The sequence below is a fragment of the Coffea arabica genome, chromosome 6e (genome assembly GCF_036785885.1).
Source record: "Coffea arabica cultivar ET-39 chromosome 6e, Coffea Arabica ET-39 HiFi, whole genome shotgun sequence".
In the NCBI taxonomy this organism is placed as follows: domain Eukaryota; kingdom Viridiplantae; phylum Streptophyta; class Magnoliopsida; order Gentianales; family Rubiaceae; genus Coffea; species Coffea arabica.
In genome coordinates this window covers 58,635,452-58,663,199 of record NC_092321.1, presented here as the reverse complement: position 1 = coordinate 58,663,199, position 27,748 = coordinate 58,635,452, and the positions used below count along the sequence as shown (strand labels likewise).

Below are 27,748 nucleotides of genomic sequence, written 5' to 3'. Positions count from 1 at the left end.
TATGATGTTCCATGGATTTTGTACTTAAAAGCACAGGAAACAAAACAGTTCATCCAAAATCATGGAAAACAGTCAACATTATGTAGCAACCCAAGAAAAGAAGGGGTCTTCTTTTGAAACATCATAGCAAATTAATCTTTCAATGTTCAACCCTCACAAAGATCATGTGAATACGAGACAATACAATAGGAAACTTCCGAAAACCAAAATATAGAAAAGTTATCGAGATTTTGTATCTCGACCTATTCTTAAAAGTTTATGCAAGTAGAACAAACTTGCTTTGCACAGATAAGCAGAGGAAAATCAACTTACGAACCAAAAAACAAGCAAGCTGCAGGAAATTTACCCACAGGAAAACAACAAATAAGTCTCACAAACCCGAATTGAGTAGGCAGCAGAAACAACAAAAGACAGCGGCGCGGGCCAAGAGCAAGAAATACGCACGGCCACAGGGAGGCAATTCTCTGACTTTATTGCTCAATTTCTTAACTCTCAATACATTAGTAGAGCGTGGACTAACACACACAGCTAAGATTCCTAAAGCATAGTTCCCGAACTGCAAAGGAATCAATTATACAATTGGATTTGGATTTAAAAACCTCTACTGACATAACAAAGAGACCAGGAGCAAACAATATGGAAACTAATAATAATAATAATAATAATAATAATCTTGATTTATTTCCTATATTGTCTCCCTTAAATCAAGATCTTCAAACTTCACCATGCCGAGCATTTTTTTCAACTTCATGAACATCTCCAAATTGAGTGGTTTTGTCAAAACACCAGCTACTTGATTTTCACTTCTACAATAGTCAATGACAATCTTTTGATCTTGAACTAACTAATGAATAAAATGACTTGATGTCGTGTGCATGGAAAACAAGATTTTGTGTCAACTCAATAGTAGACATGCTATCACAAAGTATTTTAGCAGGACCATCTTACTTATGTTGTAAAAACCCAAGCATTCTCATTAATCAAAGTGCTTGAGTAGCACTACTCGCAGCTTCAATGTACTTCGCTTCTACTGTGGACAAAGCAACCACCTGCTGTTTTTTGGAAGACCAAGCAAATATACCAGAACCCAAATAAAATGCATAACCAGAAGTGTTCCTTCTTTGTATTGTGTCACCAAACTATCAGTATATCCAACAAGGTTGCTACCATGTCAAGATGAATAAAATATACTGTGTACCTTGAACATATCTCAAAATTCTCTTAGCAGCTTGTAAGTGAGATTGGCGTCGAGATTCCCTGAATCTACTAATCAAACCAACTCGATAAGTGATGTCAAGTCTTGTAGAAATTAAGTACCTAAGACTCCCCACTAATCTCCTGAAATAAGTAGCATCAACAGAATCACCAATGCCATCTTTGGTCAATATCAAATTTTCTTCAACTGAGATCATCATTGGTTTAGCTACATCCATTTTAAATTTCTTTAGAATATCACCTGCATACTTTCTTTGTGAAATAAACATTCCACCATCCAATTGACGAACTTTAATACCAAGAAAATAAGACATGAATCCTTAATCTGTCATCTCAAACTAATTGATCATAGCCTCCTTGAATTCAAAAATTAGTTTGGGATTGTTGCCTGTAAATATTAAGTCATCCACATACAAGCATACAATAAGAACATCTCCTCCAGGGTTGAATTTGATGTATAAAGTACGCTCATATGGGCATATTAGAAAATCATGCTTAACAAAATAAATATTAATATGGGTGTACCAAACTCTAGGAGATTGTTTTAACCCATACAACACCTTCTTCAATCTATATACTTTGTTTTCTTGACCCATTCTAACATAACCTGCAGATTGCTCAACATATGCCTCTTCTTCAAAAAAGCCATTTAAAAAAGCAAATTTCACATCCATTCAAGAAAGCCCAACCTCATTAGGGATAGATAGTAGGGTTCGATGAATACTTAGGTGTATAAATGAGTTTAATCAAACCGTATAGTTTAGTGTTTAAATTTGCTTGTCTATTTTAACAAGTTCGAAATTGTTTTCAAATTTAACTTGTACATATATTGATCCAAACTTCAAATGAGTTTTTATCAATTTGAATTCGAATAATTAGAAATTTATGATGTAAATTCCAAAATATTATGCTAATCAAGCCAAACTTAAGTCTAATTTGAGATTTTATTGAACAAATAAATGTTGTTCGTGTTTTGATTAATTTTTAAGCTCCAACCTAGTCGACCTTGATTCAGGTATCAAGCAATTTGCTTCGCCTTTCAAATCTATATGAAGGACCAGCCATTCCTGGAGCCAGAGTAGCAAATAATTTAGCAATTTCTATTCTTTTCCTTCTGGAGGAGATAGCATTATAAGAGAGCCAAAGATCATACAAGAAATAGAACACAAACTAAAAAAAGAAAAGAAAAAAAGAGAGAAAAGAATAGGCCTTTAATCTGTACTGGCAGATTCAGCTTAGCCCAAGCCATCTCATTTCAGACTAAGTGGCATCAAAATTCAACTATATCCAGTTTCCCCTGAACTCAAGCCCAACTCAACAACCCACAAAAGCTCAAGGTCAAAATCGTCATTTCACTAAACCGATAAAATCCAAAACCCCACCCAAAATCGTAGAACTAGGGTTTCCCGTTCGTCTGCTCATACAAAAAGCGCCCGACCACCACTTTTGGCTGCGTCCTCAAACTCTAATCGCAAAATCACACGCACTACACACACTGAGAATCAGGAGGACGAAGAAGAAATGGGAGTTTATACATTTGTTGTCAAAGGATCCGACGGCGACTGGAGCGCCAAGCAACTCAAGGGCGATCTTGAGGCTTCAGCCGCCTCCACTTTCGAGCTGCAGCGCAAGCTCGTTCAAGCCGCCACTGCTGCCGATTCCGCTGGTGGAGTTCAGTCTTCCTTCTCCTTCATCACACCTTCCTCCGCTGTTTTCCAGGTCCCCTTTTATTATTATTCTTTTGTACTTTTTTTGTGTAGGAATTTGCTTTTATTTCGAAGGTTGAACATGTTTAGTAGATGATCTAGTCGTTCTGTACATTGCTTAATGATGAATGTTAAGATTTTGTTAATCAGGATTAAGTTTTTATTTAAGTTTTCTCGAGATTTTAGTCGATTTATTGAATAAAGTTCTAGAATTTTTTTTCTTTTTTGAAATTTCTTGTCTGCCTTATAAATTAGATGGGAGAATCATTTGTTAGAAGTGCATAGTAATGATGATGACTTGAATTTTTCTCTTTATTTTCTTGTTGAGTATACTGATAATTTTTCCAAATTGGAAAATGTATTTCTTTTGTGCTTTTCCGATTAAGCAAATTGTTCTGAATTAGACTTTGTGCTTTTCCGATTAAGTAAATTGTTCTGAATTAGACTTTGAATTTTTTCTCTTTGGCCGTAAATATGGTAGATAGAGTTAGGGACTGCTATTTCCAGTGTGGTAAAATGAGTAAGTCAACAAGATATGGTCACTAGTAGCAGGGATTGTAACACAATAGGATGAATAGATTTTGCGTTTCAGCATTTTATACCTGATTAAATTTGTTATGCTCCAGAATTGCTGTTTTACCGTCTTGATGCAATTGTATTTATATATATTTGCTAAGAATTGGTACTATGATTAGATAAGAGATAGGGCAGTTTTGTATTATGCAAAAGTTCTGCTAATAACGCATTGAGGAATTTGCATAATGTTGTTTCTATTTTCCTGGAGCTTTGATGAATCTGTGTTGTTATAGCTGGAGCATGATAGAACTGGTCTCTTATTTATTTTTCTTTAACAGGTTGTACTTTGTATAGGACAAAAAGTAGTCTGAATGTTGGGGTTGGTCTGTAGTAATGTGTTGCTTGTAGTAATGCAAGTTTTGGTTAGGCTTTTATTGCTCAACTAACTTGTGAGGATCATCTTATCTTGAGACAGGTTGTCATTGGTGGTGGTGGTGGTGGTGGTGGTGGTTTCATTGGTGGTGGAGCTGCTGCTGCTGCTGCTCCTGCAGGTGGTGCGCCAGCTGCTGAAGCTGCTCCAGCTAAGGAAGAGAGAGAGGAGAAGAAGGAGGAGAGTGATGATGAGGACTTTGGAATGTCCCTCTTTGATTAGATTACCATCTTTTACATTGTGGTATATTGTTGTTTTGGTGAAACAACTTTTGAATGTGCATCTAGCTGCTTAAAGTTTTGGTAGTATTTGATAATTAAACTTAATTTTTGAAAGAACTAGTGTAATTTCTTGAACCATGGAACTTAAGATTTGAAAGATGTAGTGAACTTTATCTATCCTTGCAGATTTTGCATGTGATTTAGTGAATCCTAATCCATCTCTATGTTAGTTCCTTCCCCAATTTGCATGCGTTTTCATTCCCTTTCATGTGAAAGGTTTGGATGACCATCTTTAGAAAGGGCTATGTCTTCTTAATCTTCTTGTTTGGGGTTGTCCATCAAGTACACAAGTAACTACTGTCTAGATAACATAGGCATCTTGTAAAAGGTGTTTACTTTATACAGATGCTTACTTGAAAATTAACTGAGCTGATCTCGGATGGCTTAGGAAGGATAATACAAGGTGATGCCACATGCATAATAGGTTGACTTTAAGGTGCTGTACCTGCAATGGTTTTTATTTCTGCTTGTTTTTTGGTTCATAAAGTTGATTTTGCTCTGCTTATCTGTGCAAGGGAAGTTTGTTCTACTTGTATAAACTTTTAACTATAGGTCGAGACACAAAAGCTTGATAACTTTTATATATATTTTGGATTTCTGAAGGCTCCTATTGTATTCTCTCGGATTCACATGATCTTTGTTACGCTTGAACAGAAAGTCTCCTATTGTATTGTCTCGTATTCACATGATCATGTTACCCTTGAATATTGAAGGAAGTATGATGTTAAAGAGATGAGATAAAAGATTGCTATGACGTTTCAGAAGAAGACCACTTCTATTTATGTTTTTTTTAATGGGGTTTGGGGGGTGGTTGAGGTGGGTGGCTTGGTAGACCGTTTTCCATGATTTTGAATGAACTGTTTTGTTTCCTGTGCTTTTAGGATTTAACTACACAATTCATGGAATATGAATGACCCGCCAGAAACTTTTGGTATTCATTTAAATGAAGGCCGCAAGTGGTGAATCATGTAGCATTACACCATTAACTAATACTGTCTATTTACCATCAATAACTTTCTTGCAAACTTTTGTTTTGTTCACAGATAACTTTCTATAAAGTACGAGTAGTCTGTAAAACACGAAAAAAAAGGATGAAAAGAAAGAAAAATACATGCCGTTAATGTTCACTCTCTGCGGTGTTAAGAGCTTTGATCGAGATATTACTTGGCCAAAACTCAAAGCGCATTTTTCTAGTTATTCCTGGCAAAACGTTGGTATGAACATCTTCTGTTCTGATCCCGGACGGCGATTCCCATTCAAAGGAATAAAGAAGGTTGGCGAGTGCAAGTTTCACAATTGACCGTCCTAGAGAAATTCCAGGGCATCCTCTTCTTCCAGCTCCAGATGGAATCACTTCAAAATCATTTCCCCTGACATCAATAGTATTGCTCAAGAATCTCTCAGGAATGAATTCATCTGGCCTTTCCTAGCTTTCAGGGTCTCTAGATATGGCCCATTAGCCTTCTATGTTGCAATTTTCTATAGTTTCTCTTGGCACTAGAACTGGTGCAGTGGGATACAATCTTAGAGCTTCCTTTATTACTGCATCTAAATAGTGAAGCTTCTGAAGTTTTTCTTCTACTACAGCTCCTTTTTGTCCAACCAAATCTCTAATATCAGCTTGTACTTTCTTCAATGCTGAAGGATTCTTCATCAGGGCTGTCATAGCCCAAACAACTGTGGCTGCACTTGTCTCTGTTCCAGCTATGAATATATTCTGCATTGTAGAAATTAGTAAACCAAAGGATGTAAATATCAATCATGGTGATTCTTTCTGGGGATTCAACATAACTAAAAGAAAAATGAATGGATAGACAATCATTGGGTGTTTTATGATAAACACCTGTGGGATAAACAATTTTAGGTCTCCCAGGCCCACTCTCAAGCCTCCCGGCTCCCATTTCGGCCTCCCTATTTGGAGTATCCATGTCCCAAAATAATAAGTAAAAAGGTCTAAGTTTTACTTGTTGAATCCTTGTTTGTATCGATTTGACTGTGCACCTGTTAAATTGTAGCTATATTATCATTCTAACCAAACACTCCCGTGAATTAGGCAAAACACTTGCTTAGGAATCTGTCTAATGTCCGTTGAATTGTTATTTATGCCAATCACAACTACCACTTCAGAATTGGCTGGCTTGGTTATAACTGAGGCAAACGAAACAAGCATTGAAATGTTTGTTGGTGTTCCTGTGATGAATCCTATCTTAACATCGCAAACAAAATTTTAATGACCACAAAATAACACTTCTTCACGTCTAGTGACAAAAGATGATGCAAAAATTAATTGATTAACACGTCGATGATGCAAAATTTAATTGATTGCCAAAATTTAGACCTTTGGCAGAACAAAAGGTAGGTTGTCCTAGAAAAAATGGCCAAAAAGAATGAGAAGCAAAGTATTGTATTACAATAAAAAGGGAATTACCATGAGCAATGCTTTGATGTGATCCCAAGAAAGTGCAAATCCTGATGATTGTTCTTGTTTTATCTGGATCAAGATATCAAGAACATCATCCTTCATTGTTTCTGGCCTATTGGGATTGAGGTGCTCATCTATGAGCTCTTGGTAGAACAAATCCAAGTCCTTAAAATTATTCTCTAGACGAGCAAACATCCCTGAGAGCTTATCAATCCAGCTCAATGAAGGAAGGTGATCAGAGATGAAAAACCCTCCCATCATGCCCTGAGATTCTTGTAAAATCAATTTGACAAATTATCGTGCTACTAAGCGACATCATAATCGAACTTAAATTGATTACTTTAGATGCACAAGAAAGATTTGATATCTTCTGTATTAAGTGGGAAATTTCATCCTGAATAATTGGCGAAAAGGATTGAACTTGACCGAGGCTAAAGAGATGAAGATCGCAAATCTTCCTCATCTTCCCTGAATACTCACCATAAGGTGGAAATGCAACATCCAGGCCATTGTATGATAATTTTTTATGGCTAACATATGCTGGCCATCCATAGAATAGAAGATCATGGGTTTTCAGGGCTTCTTTTGCCATTTTCGATGAAGAAATCAGAACTACTGGCACAGAACCAAGCCTTAAAGACATGAGAGGCCCGTAATTCTTGGATAGTTTCCACAGGTATTCATGAGGCTTTGCACTATCAAATTGGTGCAAGTTTCCGATGAAAGGAAGCCCTGGAGGACCTGGTGGACCACGAATTTTTTTCTCTTTTCTTGGTTTTTTGAAGAAGAAGAAATAGGATCAAAAGAAGAATTGAGCATAGGAAAATCCATGCCATTTTTCTTTGAAACCTGATCAATAGAATTTGGTCAATCAAACTTCTTCCCCCTTTTCTAAGTTCAGTCTTGACAAAAACCATTAGTACACAAATTAATTCTTCCAGAAAATCTGAATTAACGATCAAAGAAAGTAACCTTGTTGGCTTTTTAATAGACTAATTAAGTCTGGAGTTCATTGATATCGTCCTAGATTCCGGGGTTAGGATGTGCTTTTTCTCCAGTGTTTGGAATTGGATACTATTTTGACCGCTATCAGATAACATGTAACAGGACAACAGCCAACTGCCCCGCCTCTTAAATCTCATTTTCAATTTCCTTTCACAAATAATCAATTATAACTGTAGCAGAGTTTGCAATTGTGATGCTAGAAGAACAAGCATCTTAAACTTCTTTTTGCAATAATTCATCCTTTAAAGTTGTATTAACATTTTGACTTGCTTATTTCGTGGTATTGTTACTCCGGAAGTGGCTAAGGCAATTGCTGCTAAGAAAGCTATCTTTATGGCTAAAAACTTGTTCATCTCCCAATTTATTCTCGAAGGTGATGCACTGGGAATCATTCAAAATGTGCCCTCTTCTGAGGATGCTACCGAACCTTTGATTAATGATATTAGAATAGGTTATCAGATCATAGTTCTATTGATCTAAATTGGGTGCAAACAAAATTGCTCGTGGATTGGCTCATTATGCCAAATCATAGCTCTATTGATGTAAATTGGGTGTAAGCAAAGTTACTCATGGATTAGTTCCTTATGCCAAATCATCTGATTATGTTGAATTCCTTTGGAATTTTCTTCCAACTTTTGTCAATCATTTTCTGTTGGATGATTTCTAGTAATCTTAGTAATAAAATTCCTTCTTTTTATATTAAAAATTATAAAACTTGCTTCAATATTAGCAAGTAATCTTTTTTTTTTAATTTAATCTAGACTAGAATGTTGCATTTCTTCTTTTACTTAAAATTGCCATCCTTAAAGAGTGGTGGCTTTAGAGTATACTTTCTTTTTTTTGGTCGATACGATAGTTTCCTACACTATGGGGAGGGGGAGGGGGAGGGTCTGAAGAGATCCTAGAGTAACTCGGAGGGGACTGAACCACCACCGGATCAGACGGGCGCACTACGCACCCACCTGAATTTTTTAAACAAGGCCACATTTAATTGTAGTAAATTGGTGGGGAGATAAGCTTTAATGCATTGGTGGTGGCCACGGCTGGTGGTTGTGGCATCAGAGTATACCACCTTTTTTTTTTTTGGAGGGTGGGGTTGCTGGGGTTGGTTGGGAAATGAATTAGATATTAATGTGGGGGGACTTGTCTTCCCCAATAAAGTAATTGACCCAAATAATGTGCAGCCATATCAATTAGGATAATTATTACTTTATGATGCGGTTGAGCACGAGGCCCAAAGTGTACAAGTAAACCCTGTGAAGGTGCCCCAAGGCCCAGTGACACGAGCACGAGCTAAGAGATTCAAGGAGTCCCTCCAAGCCTTGGTACGTGCCATCCAAACCCAAGAGAAACCGGGCATTGAAGGAATTGAGTTGGAATATCCTTGCACGACAACTAAAATGCTGCTTACAATTGAAGATGCGAGTGTTCAAGCTCCAAACGGCGGGCTGAGCCGCAGTTAAGTACCCTCGCTGAGCCGTACGGGGGAGTATTGAATAAAATTTCCAGAATTTCGTCCATTCCTTGTGGGAAATTCCCTTAGCTTGTAAAAGCTAAGTTGAACATCCTAGAGTTGATCCTAGTCTGTTCTTGACTTATCAATCAAGCACACATACTTGATTGTGGCGTCCTCTACCGTTAAATCTGTTCTTGAGTGGTCCAAGTTCGGGTTCAACTCCGTCAAATCTTCATCGTGTTCCTCTAGATCCGAAGTAGCTTCCGCGTCTCGTATCACTTTACCCCCTTAAACTATATCACTACTATCAGTTTACTCTCTAATGTTATCTTTTAGTCACTTTACCCCCATAAATAATTCAACTCAACATGTTAAGAAATTTTGGACAAAAATACCCTTTTATTTTATTGCATTACTACATTGTTATTATCACTTTATTCGTTTGGATTATAGTGATACAATCACTTTAGTTCCTAACATCATTTTTTAGATATTTTACCTCATCATTAATCTAACTAGTATGGTCAAAAAATTTTAAATATATTTACCCTTTTTTATATATAATTAAAAATAAAAAGTTGGAATGGTTATTCTTCCTTTTTTTTACTTTAAGAGATCGAAAAACATAAAAATAAAAGGGTTTTCTCAAATTTCTTTTTTCACACTTATTAATACTAGAAAAAGAAAAGGAGATAGAAAAGAAGGAGACAAAAATTAGATTTTGCAAAAAAAAAATAAATAAAGAAAAGTCTAACATTATTGTATTACTTTAAGGTTGTCGGGATTAGAATTGGAATTTGGTGGTAAACAAAAAAGTGAAATAATTTTAAAATAATAAAAGTATTTAATTCTTTCTTATTTGTAATTTTTTAAAAAAAGAATTGAGCTCTCTCTCTCCCACACCCCCTTCCCTCTCCCCATCTTTCTATTTTTTTTCAATATTAAATAGATTGCCAAGAAGAAAAAAATTAATATTTTGACTTTTTTTATACTAAAAAAGAGAAGAGTCACTCTAAATTTTTTTATTATTTTTATTATGCAAAGAGGAGGGTATTTTCTTGTAAAGTTTTTTAACTTGCTAAGTTGGTTTAATGGTAGGATAAATTGCCTAAAAAATAACTCTAGGGGGTAAATTGATAATGAGACTATATTTTATGGGGGTAAAGTGATAATAATTTTAAGGGTTAAATATGTCTTTTCACTTTAATTAACAAACTCCGTTAAGTTTGACCGTTAGTCTTGGGGGTAAAGTGACTAAAAACTAATTTTAATGGGAAAATTGATAGTAGTACCAAACGTTAAGGGGGTGAAGTGATAATAACCCTATCAATTATCATATATATATATATATATATATATATATAATAAAGTCGTATTCTCATACTTATCCCTTCATATTTTCTCTTTCTTACGTGGCTTAACGAGATGGCAAGTAGTTTCCTACGTGGCTTGCTCCTTTTTTGTTTGGATATATATCAATTCTTATTTCCTATAAAAATTCTTAATATTATATGATTCTTATTTCCTACCCAAAAAAGGAACTGGAAAGCAATGCAATATAAATAAAAGAGACATAAATCTCCTCTATTAGATATATAGGAATAAATGATAATATTTTTTTTATAGTGTCCTATTCTTTTTTTTTTTAACAGTTTCATCATAGATCCTTTTTATTTTAAGATAATCTACCCATATATAGAACAACATACAAACAATCTAGACATGAAAATTAAAGAAAGTTAGCCCGAGAAAGTTTTTACAAGACTCACAGTCCCCATGCATAATTGATGTACAAAGAGAAATGGCATTTCATCTGATTGAAAAATTCTGGAAAAATCCATAAAGAAAATGGAGTGTCATCAACCAAAGAAATAAAATCTCATTATCATAGCTAAAGAAAGATGAGATAAAACATTAGATATTTGTTGAAGTTTTGCACCCCGAAGGCCCCTATCCGACCCTCCGTCCGTAGTGTCCTCCAATCCAAGAGAAAGGCCTCCGTCCATAATGTCCTCAGCCCGTCTTTTTTTTTTAAATATATTTCTGCTAATAATTCCTTAATCACAATACATCTCTACCCAGATGGTGGGGAGCATTTCGTGTGTGGACCCACATCATAGGAGTCCATGCACTTAAAGGACTCAATATAGTGGAGGTGGTCTTTTAAGGTCGGTAAAATCTATCTTGATAATGCATTTGTAAATTTATTACGTACAGGTTTATATACGTGCATAGTACGGGTCATATAAGGTCTTATTTCCTACCCAAAATTATTTGGACGATTATGGTTTTATTTCCTATAAGAATTCTTAATATTATAGGATTCTTATTTCCTACCCAAAGTTACGTACTTTAAGCAACTTAAATTAAGATAAACATACTTTTAATGTTCTTATCAATATCTCTTTGTATTCTTATCAATTCTTATTTCCTATGTCTACACTACATATAGCCTCTAATATATTGATTTCAAGCATCAAATTCATGGTTAGGTATTTCCAGTGCAAGCGGTTGGCATATTAAAGTATCGATTTTGGGTTTCCACTCCTCTTGATTATCAGGTACATCTTTTTTCAATATATATATATATATTTTTTTAAAGGCATGTTGATCTTCAATTGTAAGAGTTTAGTAACATTTCTTGAATTTTGTTTTTTTTTTGTTTTATTTTTTATTTGTTTTGTATGAAGACATAGGATTTAAATAAGTACTTTCATCGTTATTTTTGTAGGATTTTTTCTAACATGTTTGTTAATTGATTTTTGTGATCATATACTACGATGTTTGTTAATTTGCCTTCAGGAAAAACAACCAAAAACAAAAGGCACTGGAAAGTAATGCGATATAAATACAAGAGACATAAATATCTTTATTAGATATATCTGCAAATTCATTAGTTAATTAAAAGACTCTGGCCGTTTACTTAATTATAATCTTTACGTATTGTTATACACAAACTTGAATGCGATAAATCATTTATTTTTTTTATACTTAGTTATCCTACTTTGCTATCATGCAGTGATAATAGAAAATCAATAAATGTTGATTTACACGGACAAATCGAGGAGAATGTTCAAACAGAAAAAAACAAAAACAAGTTTCTGAATAGTAGAATATTATTTGATACTATTTACTGCACTTTTTATTTATTTTCAAGTTTTTGAATGTTATGGTATTGTTGAATGTTATTTTTTCTATTTTTGAATTATTATTTACTGAATTAGATGTTCAAATTTATATTATAAGAATACTTTACATTACAATGCGCACATAGTAATATACTTAAGACAAGTTATAATAGATTATACATTAAATATGTATTTTATATCGACATTTTTATAAATTGACTAAAGTTTATTATTTTTCGACGATTCCCGTTCAACGAACGGGTACAAAACTAGTTTGATATAAGAATTTTTTAAATGTTGGACTTAGCCAATAATTAAGGAAGTCGGAATGGGCTCCTCTCCATGAATGTTCTCCTCCTATTAATTTACGTTTATTTCTAATTTTAAAAACCATCGGATTGTGTCACTCTTTTTCCCTTTTTTGTTGGTGAGTAGATCCATATTTAAAAATGAAATCCATTTGAGAACAATTTCCATAGAATTTGCAATAAAATTTTGAAGGGTGAAAATTAGATCAAAACCATGACAAATTCTTAAAGGTTACTTAAACGGCAAACCTTAATCAATTTGATTTTAACTTTTGTGTATAACTAGAATGAGTGATGGCATACATTGTGAACGGTGTTGATTCTATAGAGTATTTTCAAAAACAATGAAGAAGGGGAAATTTCTGGTGTTATTCTGGTGTTGATTCTACATTGTGAATGGTGATATTCTGGTGTAATGGAGAAATTTCTCCCAGTGCAATGAAGAAGGGGAACCTAGTCTAGTGGAAGTCTTTCAAGTTTCAGCAATAATGTCCACAAGTAGGGTTGAAAACAAAACTCAACGAGTCGGACAGAATTATATTTAGGATTGATTCGAATATTTAAAAAAACGGTTTGAATTTGGCTTATGTTTAATAATTTTTTGAAAGAAACTAATTGAGTTTAACTTAAAATTTCAGATGTATGTTCACGAAAAACATAGTTTGGCTTGTCAAAATATCAAGTTCAAGCATATATAATCAAGACTTGGCTTCGCCTGAAATTTTATGTTGTATTATATAAAGATTTTCACCATAATTTTGTTGCATTTTTCCCTTAATTTGTACTTTCACTACAACAAAAATAGCCTTTCCTGACATTCCTATAAGGACACTTTCTGGTTTGTGTTATTATAGTAATCCTATCATGACACTTATTAATCAACTCAATAATATGTACTATAAATTTTTTTATTTTATCTGATATAAAATTAATAATGTGCCTTTAGACTACTTATCATGATACTCGGAAAAATGTGAGATGACCAAAAAAAAAAAAAAAGACACAAAACGACGTCGTTTTATTTTGCCAAAACTTGGTGAAAATTTGCCAAAACATTTTGCCGGCAAAATCTAAAACACTTTGGTGAAATACTTGGTGAAACACTTGGTGAAATACTTTGAAGTTTCATTCTGCCTGCAAACAAGCTATATGTGTCGGCCAAAATTTTCTTCTTCTCATCTCTCTCACCTCTCCGCAAACAAGCTATATCTCGGCCAAAAGAAAGTTGTAGGAATCCAAGCACCTTGAAAACCATCTTCATCTTTTCTAACATCAACTGTTGTCCCTCGGCTAAGACATCTGGAAGGGCAGGCAAGGAGTAAAAGTTAGAAGATTGGAGTTCTACATTGGGAAAGCGGGAAGATACTTCAGGCATATGTTGTTCCAAAAGAAAGTGGTAAACACAATGAACCTGTTGCCCATAACCTGTTCGATAAAATGTCAATCCCCCCCTGTTTTTCATTATTTTCTCTGAATCTCTTTTAATGTTAATCTATGAAACTTAGTTATAATTGAAGTTCTCTTTAAGCAACTATGTTCATATTTTTCTTCATTCTTGATTTTGCGCAGCAACATTTATCCAAATGTGAAAAGAACCTCTTACCATGTTCTTGTGATATATGTTTTTTTTCAAGTTTTAGTTGGCTTAAATTTAGTCAGCTAGTGTAGAGGTTTCTTGGTTTCCTTTTTTCTTTGGATCTAATGCTAAGCAACATTATTGGTTTCTGTTTCTATGCACACTGATACAGCCAGTAGATATTAAATAATCTGTCACATTGATACAGCCAAGCAAGACAACAAGCTGAGAGCGAAGTGAGGTTGATGGCTGAAATCTAACCCCATTGGTCATCTAACTTCAATAAATTAATCAATCAAAACCTTATTAACAGTCACCGTGCATTTGTCCCTGTCAACCTAATTCAAGCTTCTTTGAGTTACAATTATGTCAATGTGTATACTTTCATGCATCAAACTCCCATAACTTGGAAACTAGTCCATTAAGACATGACTGTGAGAGATTATGACTGTGACAGATATATGTATACTTTGATGGAAATTTAGTAAGAGTCTTGAAATTCAGCTTTAGTCTTCACGGTCATATGTTTGTTTAACCTTTGACATTTCAGATTGAACTTAGGAATTTTGCGAAGACGCGAGCGCAGGAGTTGGTACGAAGAGCTTTGTCCTGTTATTAGGTAAATAAAATTTCTAATCGCTTTCCTGCAATTTCTGTTTTGACAGATTGTTGAGAAATTGTGCATTTTGTTGATTTCCTTTATTTGCTGGGCTGCTTGATTTAGGAGACTGTAAATTCTTGAACTTGCAATTAGAGACTGCTTGATTTAGTACTAATGTGTAGTTGTTGTTTTCATGCCGTTGGAAGCTTGTTGGAGGACATTTATTTATATTAAAAGTATGGATAAAAGTTGGATGGATTTTCCAAGAACAAGTGAAAAGTATAAGGCAGGACTTCAAATGTTTCTAAATTTTGCATTTTCTAGATCAAGTTGTGACGGAATGATTTTGTGTCCTTGCAAAAATTGCGGCATGGGTGTTTGTGTGACTAAAATGGAAGCATATGATCATTTGAAAGTGGTAGGCTTTATCAAGGGTTATAATAATTGGATAGCACATGGAGAACTTTCAAACTACAATGAAGCCACATTTAATTCTGAAAATACATCAATTGGGGTTTCAAATGGGACTAATGACATGCAAGACTTGGTCCATGATGTATTTGGGATACCACATGGAACAAATGAATTGAATAGAGAAGGGGACTTTCCTGTTTCAGAGGTTGAAAAATTTTACAAATTGATTGATGATTCTCAACAGGATTTGTACAGTGGTTGCAAAAATTTCCCGAAGTTGTCTTTCATTATTCGTTTGCTTCACCTAAAATGCCTTGGTAAGATGAGTAACAAGATTTTTAATATGCTTGTTGAGCTGTTGAGAGAAGCATTTCCAGAGGCCATGACTAATTTGCCTTCTTCTTACTATGAGGCTGAGAAATTGATGAATACATTGGGGTTGGGTTATGAAAAGATCAATGCATGTCCTAATGATTGTTCTCTTTATTGGGGTAGTGCTAAAAAAAGAACTTCATGCGAAACATGTAACAAGCTTAGGTGGGTTGCTTCAGAAAATGATCCAACTGGTGAAAAAAGAAAAATTTCTCAAAAAGTGTTGTGGCATTTTCCCTTAAAAGCTAGATTACAAAGACTATTTATGTCTTCTAAAATTGCATCTCAAATGAGATGGCATGAGGAAAAACGTACAAAAGATGGTTGTATGAGACATCTAGCTGATTCTCCAGCTTGGCAAACTTTTGACCATCTACATCCAGAATTTGCTAAGGATTGTCGAAATGTTAGATTCGGGTTGGCATCTGACGGGTTTAATCCATTCAACAATATGAGTTCTACACACAGTACTTGGCCTGTGGTTTTAATACCATATAACTTACCTCTGTGGATGTGTATGAAGCAACCGTACTTCATGTTGTCCTTGTTAATACCCGGACCATCCTCTTTTGGGAATAATATTGATATTTATCTACAGCCTCTAGTTAAAGAATTGACCGAATTGTGGGATTTTAGCATTCAAACTTATGATGCATCCCAAAAAGAATATGGAAAGCGACCAACTTTGCAAACTGGGGATATGATTCAGGGGCGGAGCCAGAAAAAAATCTTTGTGAGGGCAAAAATAACACTAAAATTTTTTATCTACTTTTTTTCTAATTTTTTTAAGCAAAAAAAAAGTCTCATGCATAAAATCACCATTTCACAAGTTAAAATATTTATCAAATAACCCATTTATTAGTTATTACATTAACTAATCAATTTTCAAATTTCTTTAAAACAGTAATAGTCTCATGCTCTAGAAATATATTTGCAAAAAAATTTAAAATAATAATAATAAGAAGTAATTGTTTAGAACCTGATTTTGATGGTCTCCTAAAGTTGGTAAAAAGAGCTGCAAAATGTGGCGGACCCATGTCCTAGAAGATCAATTGATTCTGGTGCAATCTCTAAATCGGATGAAGTGATCAACAGAAAGAGTAACAAGCTTTGGTTGTGGAAGAAAAAGTGGCTCTCGTATGTATGTTGGGGAGTGGGGACAACCGCGAGCCAGAGGAGGAAAGGAAAATTGGGGAGTGGGGACAAAGGAAGTAAATGATAATTGGATGAAGTGATAAAAAGAAAGAGTAGTTGGCTTGGGTGTGGAAGAAGAGGAGCCGGTTGTGAAGGGAAATGGAGGACCACAGGAGTAAAGGGAACTTGGGGAGTGGTGACCAAAAGGAATGACTGATATAATTGGTACTTGGCCCTGTTGGGAGAAAAATGAGGACTAGAGGAGGAAAGTGAATGATATAAATTTTGTGACCCATTCTTTCACATTTTTTCTAAAAAAAATTCTGGGGGCACATTTAAAATTATGTCAAAATTGTATATGTATTATAGGAATTTAAGGGGGGCAGTGGGGGCCCGTGCCCCCAGTGCCCCCCCTTTAAATCCGCCCCTGATATGATTGTGAGTGAATTGGGAGACTTGCAAATTAAATTTGGAAAGCTGGTAAAAGGTAATCCGAAGCTGCCTTTTAATTGGAAAAAGAGAAGTATTTTCTTTGACTTGCCATATTGGAAAGATAATGTTTTAAGCCATAATCTTGACTTCATGCACATTGAGAAGAATGTTTGTGAAAACATTTGGGGGACATTGCTGGAAATTGAGGATAAAACAAAGGACCATTATAATTCCCGCCGTGATTTGAGAGAAATGGAAATAAGAAAAGAGCTGCATCCTATTGAGACAGAACCTGGAAAGGTGTACTTACCTCCATCTTCCTTTGTAATGGATAAAAAATAGAAAACTATGTTTTGCAATGTGCTAAAAAAAGTGAAAGTTCCAAATGGTTATGTAGCTAACGTCTCAAGATGCGTTCGAGTAAAACCACCAAAAATTCGGGGCTTAAAAGTCATGATAATCATATCCTAATGCAGCAATTGATGCCTATAGCTTTGAGAAAGCCTTTGCCAAAATCAGTGCGCTATCCTTTGATTCGATTGAGTAGATACTTCAGGCAGCTTTGTTCTAAAGTTATTTGTCCTCAAGATGTGGTTCGTTTGGAAAGTGAAATTGCCGTTATACTCTGCGATCTTGAGAAATGCTTTCCACAAACATTCTTCAATGTCATGGTGCATTTAACTATTCATTTGGCAACTGAAGTGAAATTAGGTGGCCCGGTGTATTATCGTTGGATGTATCCTGTAGAGAGGTACTGCTTGTAATTCTAATTATGCCTTAAATGTTTATTACTTTTTTTCTTTCTTTGATTTGTGGAACTAAACAGAGAGTTTGGAATGATGATACTTTAGATACTTAGGAACATTAAAATCTTATGTTCGAAATAAAAGTAGGCCTGAAGATTCGATTGCTCAAGGCTACTTGGCAAAGGAATGCATAAACTTTTGCTCGTTGTATCTTGCGGACTATGTTGAGACAAAATTCAATCGTCCAAGCAGAAATGAAGAAGTACATAAGGAAATTGAAGAGGGTTTAGATATATTCTCTGAATCAGGACATCCTTTAGGGAGGGGCAAGCCAACAGTCTTTGATGCTCATATCTTGAGTAAAGCACATCAGTATATTTTATTTAACTGTGATGCTGTCACACCTTACATAGAGTAAGTTCAACTACAACTTGATGCATTAAAATTTTATTGTAGAATTCAATGTATGATTACAATTTTGACTCATGTACTTCTAGGCAGCATCGTAGATTGATAGAAGAAGGACATCCTCAAGTTCCACAACATCTAAAAGAGCGCTTGCACAGCAAAAATTTTGCTTGTTGGTTTGCTGAACATGTAAGTAAAATTCTGAATATTAAGTACAATTTGAATTGTAGGACTTTAAATATAGTTTCATCTTCTTTTTTTTTTTTTTTTTTACAGATTGACAAGTAGAACTTCCTCAAAATGTTTCGGTGTTGAGAGACTTGAGGTTCCTTGCTAAAGGTCCAGATGTTGTTGGAATCTAACATGACAAGTACGTTGTTAATGGATTTCGGTTTCACACCAACGAAATTGAGAAGAAAAGAAAAACGCAGAATAGTGGTGTTACAGTCAATGCAACAACATCCAGTTTTGCAAGTATAAGGGATCAAAATCCAGTTTTGAGTGAACTAGTTTACTTCGGCGTCTTGAAAAATATGATTGAATTAATTTACGGAGGTCGTCGGGTGGTGTTATTCGAATGTGATTGGATATCAAATGGTTCGAGAATGAAACAAGATGCTGATGGGTTTACTGTAGTCAATTTTGCAAATGTGAGGCCTCATGTTGAGCCATTTATACTCGCTTCACAAGCATCACAGGTTTTTTATGTGGAAGATCCAACTGATAAGGATTGACAAGTTGTTACCTCTACCACTACAAGAGCTGGATATAACATGGGCATAACCATGGATGTTGAGACATATTTGCAAAGTGATGTTGGCAATCCTGTTGTTGAGAATGAAAATGAGGAAATTAGTTGGGTTCGTGAGGATGGACTCGGGATTGAAGTTGATTTGTCCCAATATAATCTGATTTAGTATCTTTTATAGTTGCTAAGCTTGCTGGCCCTTTTGTTCTCTGTTTCAATTGCTAGGGCTCTACTACTGGCTGTCATTTATTTCAATTTGCAATTCAGGGAGTACAACTTATTTATAACACTTGGTATTATTTTTAAAATTTTGTTGAGGTCAGCGCCAATTACTTGCCTACATTTCGTTGGTCTTGTATTGTTCTTTGAAAGTTAGACGTTAGAATTTATTGTACAATGGAACAGATGAAATTTGGACCTGGACATTGTTTCATTGTTTCCCATATAAGGTGTTAGTAAGTGTTTTGGCTTTGTAAGTGTTTTGAAATGGAAGGCCGAGGTCTGAAATGGAAGGAAGCTTGTGAGTTTGGTTCGTTTGATTATTATACACAACAACTAAATTTGAAGGGACAAATATGGTTTCAAATTTACGGAATTGCAGCTCATGGTGTTTATTCAAGCATCTGCCCGTACACCATACATGGCTTCAATTGAAATGTTCTGTGCAATCTTTATCTGCCTTTGTGTTATGGGAAATTGCTATCCATTAAATCCACTTTCAAGTTTGATTATGATTCGTTAAATGTTTTAACAAAATTGTTATTATTATTTTTGATAATTACAATAATCATTTCTTTGTTTTGTTTTTTAAACTTTTGAGTGTAAGATATAATGCAATTTTTGCAAATCAATTCAGACCAAACATAAAACAGCCCAATTTTCCAAGGAACCCATTACTAATTTTAAGAGCCCAATGGGCTGGATAAATACTGGTCATTATTTTATAAGCAATTCCATTAATTGTAAGCTGTAATATTAATCTAGTGAATCATTATATTATGGCCAATTTTTTTCCCAATCACCCCTCTCTAATTTTTTATCAATAGAAATAATTTGAAAATTTAATCTCTAAATTTCTTAAATAATTTTTTAATACAATGGAAAATTTATTTTTTAAAAAATAACAATTCAAAAAGTGAATTCCGATAGAACTTTCCGGTCCAACTGATCTTTGATCGAATTTAATCGGTTTAGTCGAAATTTTGGATTAACCATCAAAGTGACTGGAGACACGATCGAACCGATCAAGCACGATTGAATCGATCAAACCGATCATACTGATCAAACGTTGTTATTGCATATTATGTATTCTCCATAACTAATCTTTGATTGAAGGTTGTTTGGTTTAATTGAATTTTTGAATTAACCATTGAACAAGACTAGAGACACGATCGAACCGATCGAATCGACCGAACCGATCATTCCGAACTTGGATTGTTATTGCATATTATGTCCACTCCATAACTGATCTTTGTTCAGTTTAATTGAATTTTTGGATTAACCATTGAACAAGACTGGAGACACGATCGAATCAACCGAACCGATCATTCCGAACTTGGATTGTTATTGCATATTATGTCCACTCCATAACTGATCTTTGATCGAGTTTAATTGGTTTAGTCGAAATTTTGGATTAACCATCAAACTTTCCACTAATCCTAACGTTTATTAGTGGAAAGTTCAAATTTAAGATCTTGTAAGTGTTTAATAGCTTCTAATTAACACAAAGTTGAACGGCAATTGCTTTGGAATTGAAAACATTGAATATATATATATATATATATGTTCAATCAATTCTAAGTGTAAACCTAAGGTTTATGAGTGAAAAGTTCAATTTTAAGATCTTCTAAGTGTTTAATAGCTTCTAATTAACACAAAGTTGAACGGCAATTGCTTTGGAATTGAAAACATTAAATATATATATGTTCAATCAATTCTAATCCTAACGTTTATCAGTGGAAAGTTCATGTATTATTCACAAGTTCATTTTCTTGTTCCATAAACTAATTCGATCCTTCTAATGGCTTGTTAGACTACAAGCTGTACATAATTGCTAGCAGCATAAAATAAATTGAGTACCGAAAACATTTTGATTAAAAGAATGTTTTTTGTTAGCTTCACAAAATTTTTAATTGTTATATTTTTAGTTGTTATATTATATTGTGTATAGCTTTAACAAAATTTTTAGTTGTTATATTTTCAGTTGTTATATAGCTTTAACAAAATTTTTAGTTGTTATATTATATTGTATATAGCTTTAACAAAATTTTTAGTTGTTATATTTCTAGTTGTTATATAGCTTTAACAAAATTTTGCCCAAACACACTAAAATTGTCATTAGTAGCGCAGCAAATTGAAAAATTCAAGACGCTTGACTAATTTACTTTGGCGTCATTAGTACCGCCTTTATTTCAGACATCTTCTCCCTCTCTCGTTGTCCTCTCCCTTTGTCCTCTCTCTCTGTTTCAAGCTCGCACCACCAATTTGGGTAAACCCGTCCATGAACTCGCACCCATTTGGGTAACTTTGTTGAGCTCGCACCTTGAAAATTCCTAATTCGGCTATTGCATTGGCTTGGTGGCAAGAAATAAAAAATTAGGGCTTCAAAGCTTGGGTGAAAGCTGGAGTTCAGATCTTGAAGCTTGGGTAAACCGAGAAGTTAGGGATTCAAGCCATAGTTTGAGGTAATTTCAGTATTTTGTGTCTAATTTTGCATTGCATGGTAGACATGTTCTTGCACACCTTCTCCATTTCTTGTCAGATTTAGCTTTTAGGTTGTTCGATTCCCATTTCTGACAAGCTCCTTCTCCATTTCTGAGAAGCACATTTCTAGTTGCATAGGTCAAATGCCTGGTAAAGATGCTATCTATTCTTCTTTCTTGTCAGGTTAGGAAAATGTGGCTTGTGAGAGCTGTCGAATGCGACGTAGTGTTGTGTATTGTCAGTTGCTCTCTGTTACAGCTTTAAAGAGTAAATTTTCAAAGTTTTTTTCCCCATGAATGATGGACTTCTAAATTGTTGGTGCTGATTGTTTATGAGGAAATTTGTAGTCACAAATGAAAATGATGGCTCTAGATTCTAGTATGATTGTTGAAAATTGTAAGTGTCTTTGCTAGTACTTGGTAGATATTGGGCTCTAAAATGCCTATTCTGTTAGTTTTGTTTTTCACCAGCAAATGATTGTGTACTGGACTGCTTGATTTGAGCAAGTAGGGGGTTTCCCCATGAATGATGGACTTCTTTTGGTTCTGCTCTGTTTTTACTTTCCATGGGAGCTTTTCAGTAACCTCTCAAATGGAACTACATGACCTGAACAGACCTCGTGACGTGAGAACATTTTGTTGGTAGAGATGATAGTATTAGGATTTTGAGAATTGATTTGTGGGTTTCGTCAAATTTACCCAACTGTAATCATCAAGTTCTTAAAGCTGTTTTCAAGTTCTGATTTATATGCAAAAAGGTTTTTCAAATATAATTAGAAGCAAACTGCCCGAGTTTGATACAATTGACTCAATAATATTCGTTGCAACTCAAAATTAGTTCAATAAAAGTATGCTTGAGCTCGGCTTGCAGTGTAAGCTGTAGTCAAGATAACTTGTTCATTAATTTTAGCTTGTATATTTTATCCATTATCCCAGATTGATGCACTGCTATAGGTAGAGTGTTTGCTTCAATAAATTTTAAACGTTTACATTTGTCCCTTTCTTCACCCAAAATATATATATATAGTGGTGGACCTGGTATCAAATAAATGGTGAATTATGCAGGTATGGCCCGTAGAGGTAAAAAATGTAAGCGCGCTGCAAATGGATTGAGAGAAGAACCAATTGAGCAACCTCCCTCATGTCATGAAACAAGGCAGCAGCCTCCACTTGGAACAAGCCATGAAAATGTAATTGAACAAGTTCAAGGAGAAGCTGCTCGGGCACCTCAATCTCCAATTCAGAATTCTACATTAGGAATAATGCATGAATCAGGTGACCAAGTTACTCAACAAGCCAATGGAGGTTCATAGTCGCATGAGTAGTGCCAGAACTCTCCAATTCAACAATCTCCACTTGGAACAAGGCATGAACCAACTGAAGAAAATCCAAATCAGGATTCTCGAGGTCCACATTCCAATGACACCACCTTCATGTCATGCAACTCGGACGATGCAGGTATTACTAACTGTTTTGAACCAATTCCAGAAGTGCATTTTTTATGTTCATAACTTGCACCTTTTTCTTATTTTATACAGGAAAAGAAACTACAAATGATTCAAGTGAAGTACATCAGAAAACCCGAGGTCCTACATTTATGAAAGAAATTTGGGGTCGGCCTAAGGACCTTCCACGGATTGAGATTAAACTCGATGACAATGGGATCCCAATAAGTGAGAAAACCTCTTTCTCTGAATTCTTGGGCAGTTTGGCTAGGAATGGTATGTATTGTCCAATAGATGTTGAAAGTTGGCTTAAGATGCCAAGGAAACTTAAAATGGACATGTTAGAAGTGATAAAGGTAATGGTATCTTTTGTATTATGTATGCTTTCTACAAAAATTACTGTGAAGTTATGTTGATTTTCTTGTTCCTAACTACGTTTCAGGAAAGGTTTGCTTTGCCTATGGGACTGGAAGCTTGGACCTTAAGATCTATTGGCAAAAAATGGAGAAGCCGGAAGGCAGATTTAATCAGCTTCCATCGGATTCGCAAGATCCAGTTGGTCGCAATGATATATTTGCCCAGGTGGTTGGGCAAGACAAACATGGTCATGTTCGCTTGTTTAGTGACGGTGTGAATCCAACGGACTTATGGGAAGACATTCCTAGTCGTAACACATGTTACCGTATAAGTGTTCAACAACAATCAACATTGGTCCGTTTGGAGGAAAGGCTTCAGCGACAAGATGATGAACTAGCCAGCTTGAAGAAAATGGTTTTAGTTCAACATGGAAGGGGCTCTCCAATTGACAGCCCGAGACATCCTTCATCATCATCTAATAATGTGTCAAGCCATACTCCATCGCGAGCCACGCGACCTATTCGAGTAAGTATTTACAACTTTTAAACTTTTACATTTGTAATCTAGAATTTGGCATGAGTTTGATTCTTGTACTTGTTGGATCTTTATTAGGTAGGGAATATGGTTTCACTAAAAAGTTTGTTTGACCCAACAAAAATCGTGGCAAAGGGATATTTACAGAGTCTGAATCCATTGGATGAGGCCAAACTGGTGTGAAATACAGATACAAGTTGCAATGAGTCCACGTGAGCAATTGATTAGACCGTATGATTTGCAACAAACAATTCAAGATAAACTTGGTGCACCAGTTGCTTGGCCTTGTCATTTGGTGAGATATACACTTAAATACATTACGGATTTTCTGGAATTTTAGTTTTAGTTATGATGATCTAATGATCCCCTTGGTCTTTGTGCACAGGTGGAACCAGCTGAAGAATGATGGGGACTTCATGGTTATGACTGAGGACTCTCAACAAAATGGAAAGTTTGGAAGCTACTTCTACTTCTTTCAACTTGTTAGGGATGAGAGTCTTTTAGTTTGTGCACAGGAAAGTCTTTCAAGTTATTGTAAATGAGAATCTTTCGATACTGGTTTGGGATTTTAGTACTTGCTTTTAGCACTTGTTTGCCATTTTAGTACTTGTTATGTTTGTACTTGTTATCGACTTTTAATTCAATGAATTATATTTGAGTATCGACTTCTTCTTTTAAATTGCTATATGCATTCTGCTCTTTGGGATAATTTTACAAGTCCCTTGGGATTCTGGTTGATGGAATGTACAGCAGGGAGGACTAATTGCAGGTTGCTTCCATATAAAAAAAAAAACAAGGAAAAAACTCTTGGCAATTAAAAGTGTCAGCATAACTTAGCTTCGAAAAACACTAATGACAAATGGGCATATCGTCCAAAGCAGTGTAAATTCACATGGCTACGTGTCCTTAAAGCCATATATTAAGACAACTCAAGATGCCTTCATAAATTGGATATCCTACTGATCCGCTACTGATGTCCTAATGCTATACGGACACTTTCGATTATCACAAAAAAGAGTTTTTGTTGGCAGAGGGAATGCTATAGCAGCATGGTTTTCCTGACACATTTGAATGCTGCTAAAGATTTGAGGCTATCCCCACATTGGAAGGGACAACACTCGCCCTAGGTGTGAGGATAGATAAAGTGTCAGGTTAGATTATCTATACTGACACCTTTAAATGCCGCTAAAGGTGTGACAGCCCCACCTTCCCCTAAGGCAAACCAAAGAGGTTAGCGGACTGCCTGCCTAGCTCTCGCCAGGACTAACGTTGCAGACAAACGCGATCTAAAACATTTCGAAAAAATAAAACGTGCTCACACAAGCCGGAATCGCAAGATAGCCAAATGCAAATCAAATCGTCGGTGAGTAGTGGGTGCCATGTCATATAACTCGAAAAAATATTTCCAAACCAAATAAGACCCATAAACAGGGTTAAGCAGTGTTATATACATACGTTTGTAATTTACAAAACAAAAGCGAGATAATTAGATCAAAATACAGTTAGGGTTTTGCCCAAAAGGAGCTATTCAAAAATACATTTACATAAGCTCAACTCGACAACCAACATGTACAACCTTTCCAAAAGTAATCAATTTCCTGTAAGGAAAACAAAAGAAACAGAGTGAGCTTACGCCCAGTGATATACTATCACTCAAGCAGCAAAGTTCATATAAGCATCAAGCTTCTCATTCCAATACATCAAAAGTAAGCAAAGGCACACATCAATAGTGTTGATAAAAGGATACGGGCGGCTCTCAAGAGCTCCTTTCCTCGCTTGCATTCTTGATCGGACCTCATTGACCCTCCGTCAATGTTTAAGAGTAACCAACCGTAGGCTCCACTTTACGTCCATTCCTTCCACCCAACATACCCCTACCGGGCCCGAACTCCAAACAGTAGAAATTTGATAATACTCGAGTATACCGGAATCAAGAGTCTCACTACTACAAGATTTCATATAACAGTTCCCATGGCTCGTCAACTTTCACGACCAAGCCCTCGTTGGCTCGATTCAATCGACTACCAATGGGGTTGAGCTCAGTAGTAACAGTAAAAGCCGTTGGATCCTCGTCCAAACGACACCAAATCCAGTTTTCCATGTACATTTCAAGTACCACAGTGAAACAGTAGACAGTCGTGTATAATACAAAAGGGGGTGAGGGCGATCAAGTACACCCTCACTTTAATCAGTTTCAACAGTGCAAATAAGCCTTCAAGGCATCAAGTTCAATATAATAAAGCCACATTGTAAACAAACAAGTGAGTAGTATACTCACCAAGCAAGCAAATGATATTTCATAAACTTCCGCCCAAAGAGCGTCTTGGACCACCGTCACGTCCTAAAACATTCAAATAAGCACAATAAGACTCGATTACAGGTCATAAACCAATTTCAAATACTACCAAAATAGGGCTCCATAAGAATGTATAAGCACTAGAGTAAACCAGGGAAATCCGGAAATGGAATTAAGCTCTAAACCATAAAAACAGTTTTTGACATCATTTTGCGGTTTTGGCACCATTGGCACTACGATTATCGGATGGAGGTACAATACACGGTTGAAGAAGGATACTCAGTCCAGTTTCTAGTGCAACCAGGTCAAAAATTCAATATACTAAACCAGAACTGCAAAAACAGGTTAACAAACCGCATTCTGGTTAACGAACCGTAATTTAGGCTACCTAAGTCCAAATCAAGTGATTCCAAAGCCATCCGAAAGCTAAGACACCAGGCTACACTTCTTAAGATGGCGTCAATAACCAAATCAGAAGTATTCCCAACCAAATTAACCAATTACAGAAGCAATTATCAAGTTCGGGTAGAAACAGGGCAGCAGGGGTATTTCAGTCTTTTCATAAGCTACTTTACTCCGATTGGCCTGAAATTTTGCAGGAATCTCTAAAATATCATTCCCTACAACTTTCATTTTTTAACCCAAGGCTAATTCAGCCTCTAACTATGATGAACAGCACCAGGCAGAAAGGGGGTAATCGAAACCCTAACTTCTGAAATTTCCGTTCAATGCGGAAATTTTCCGCAAATAACTACAATTGACACACTAAGGTTTCATTCCAGATCATTTCCAATCATCATCCATGGCCACAACATATGAATCATATTAAATCAGAAAAATCATGATTAAATAGAAAATGTCATCAATCTCAACCAAAATCATGAAATAACACCTAATCTCATCCCTTAGGCTACCACAAGTCATTAATTAAACATCATTAGATAGAGGAGAGGGGTTCCTTCACTACTCACCTTAGTAACCAAAGAAAAGAGACCACTTAGCACCTTAAGCTTCCAAACAACTTCACTAATCACCTCACAACCACTCACTTTAGGGTTTTTATGGAGTAAAAGCAAGATTAAACGGTTGGTTTGTTGAATTTGAGCAAGATTGGAGCAAGAATTTGGAGAGTTTTTCCCTTTCTTTTTGTTTGAAGTGGCCGGCCACAAGAAGCTTGGAAATGAAGAGTTTTGGTCAATTTTTGGGTTTATTTAGTAAAATGGTAAAAAGGTGTGATAAGAGTTTATTTTACGTATTTTTAAGTGCATTTTATTAGTTAATTTTGAGTTGATTATTTAGTTTTATAATTAAAATAAAGAGGTTTTTGGTCAAATTATATATTTTTGGTAAAAGTGGATAATATTGCATTTTTAGTGATTTTAATGGTAAAACCTTCATTTTTATGCAGGAATGATGACTCAATCACCAAAGGATGGCAAATGAGGTGAAAAATAGAGATTTGGTGATGAAATTAAGTGGTGAAAAGAAAAATGAAGTGAAAAACGTTCAAATGAAG

The 27,748-nt window shown here is 35.3% G+C and overlaps 3 protein-coding genes across 3 annotated transcripts; 2 read left to right on the top strand and 1 right to left on the bottom strand.

The window, feature by feature from the left end:
* The first annotated feature begins 2,601 nt into the window (after positions 1-2,601).
* Positions 2,602-4,296, top strand: LOC113694698 (large ribosomal subunit protein P3). The gene is made up of 2 exons (XM_027213551.2): positions 2,602-2,934; positions 3,913-4,296. The coding sequence occupies exons 1-2, from the start codon at positions 2,737-2,739 to the stop codon at positions 4,087-4,089; spliced, it is 375 nt and encodes a 124-aa protein (XP_027069352.1). The 5' UTR covers positions 2,602-2,736; the 3' UTR covers positions 4,090-4,296.
* A 969-nt stretch (positions 4,297-5,265) lies between these two features.
* On the bottom strand, positions 5,266-7,162 carry LOC113696864 (5-OH-xanthotoxin synthase-like). Its single transcript, XM_027216250.1, has 4 exons — positions 7,051-7,162; positions 6,577-6,842; positions 5,669-5,865; positions 5,266-5,518 (listed from the first exon to the last, which is right to left on the bottom strand). Exons 1-4 carry the CDS (start codon positions 7,160-7,162, stop codon positions 5,266-5,268), a joined length of 828 nt encoding a protein of 275 aa, XP_027072051.1.
* A 7,852-nt stretch (positions 7,163-15,014) lies between these two features.
* LOC140009975 (uncharacterized) lies at positions 15,015-18,884 on the top strand. Its single transcript, XM_072056326.1, has 6 exons — positions 15,015-16,163; positions 17,162-17,296; positions 17,473-17,747; positions 17,890-18,156; positions 18,240-18,339; positions 18,522-18,884. The coding sequence occupies exons 1-6, from the start codon at positions 15,015-15,017 to the stop codon at positions 18,882-18,884; spliced, it is 2,289 nt and encodes a 762-aa protein (XP_071912427.1).
* The last annotated feature ends 8,864 nt before the right edge of the window (positions 18,885-27,748 follow it).

Bases quoted from the DNA above. Each gene is read 5' to 3' on its own strand.
- LOC113694698 (XM_027213551.2), top strand. From the start codon at position 2,737: ATGGGAGTTTATACATTTGTTGTCAAAGGATCCGACGGCGACTGGAGC. The intron at 2,935-3,912 runs GTCCCCTTTTAT...ATCTTGAGACAG, and splicing joins CTTCCTCCGCTGTTTTCCAG to GTTGTCATTGGTGGTGGTGG.
- LOC113696864 (XM_027216250.1), bottom strand. From the start codon at position 7,162: ATGGCAAAAGAAGCCCTGAAAACCCATGATCTTCTATTCTATGGATGG. The intron at 6,843-7,050 runs GTGAGTATTCAG...TGATTTTACAAG, and splicing joins TGTTGCATTTCCACCTTATG to AATCTCAGGGCATGATGGGA. The intron at 5,866-6,576 runs GTAATTCCCTTT...TCTACAATGCAG, and splicing joins ACATCAAAGCATTGCTCATG to AATATATTCATAGCTGGAAC.
- LOC140009975 (XM_072056326.1), top strand. From the start codon at position 15,015: ATGGGTGTTTGTGTGACTAAAATGGAAGCATATGATCATTTGAAAGTG. The intron at 17,297-17,472 runs GTGTACTTACCT...ATCCTAATGCAG, and splicing joins TTGAGACAGAACCTGGAAAG to CAATTGATGCCTATAGCTTT. The intron at 18,340-18,521 runs GTAAGTAAAATT...TAACATGACAAG, and splicing joins CTTGTTGGTTTGCTGAACAT to TACGTTGTTAATGGATTTCG.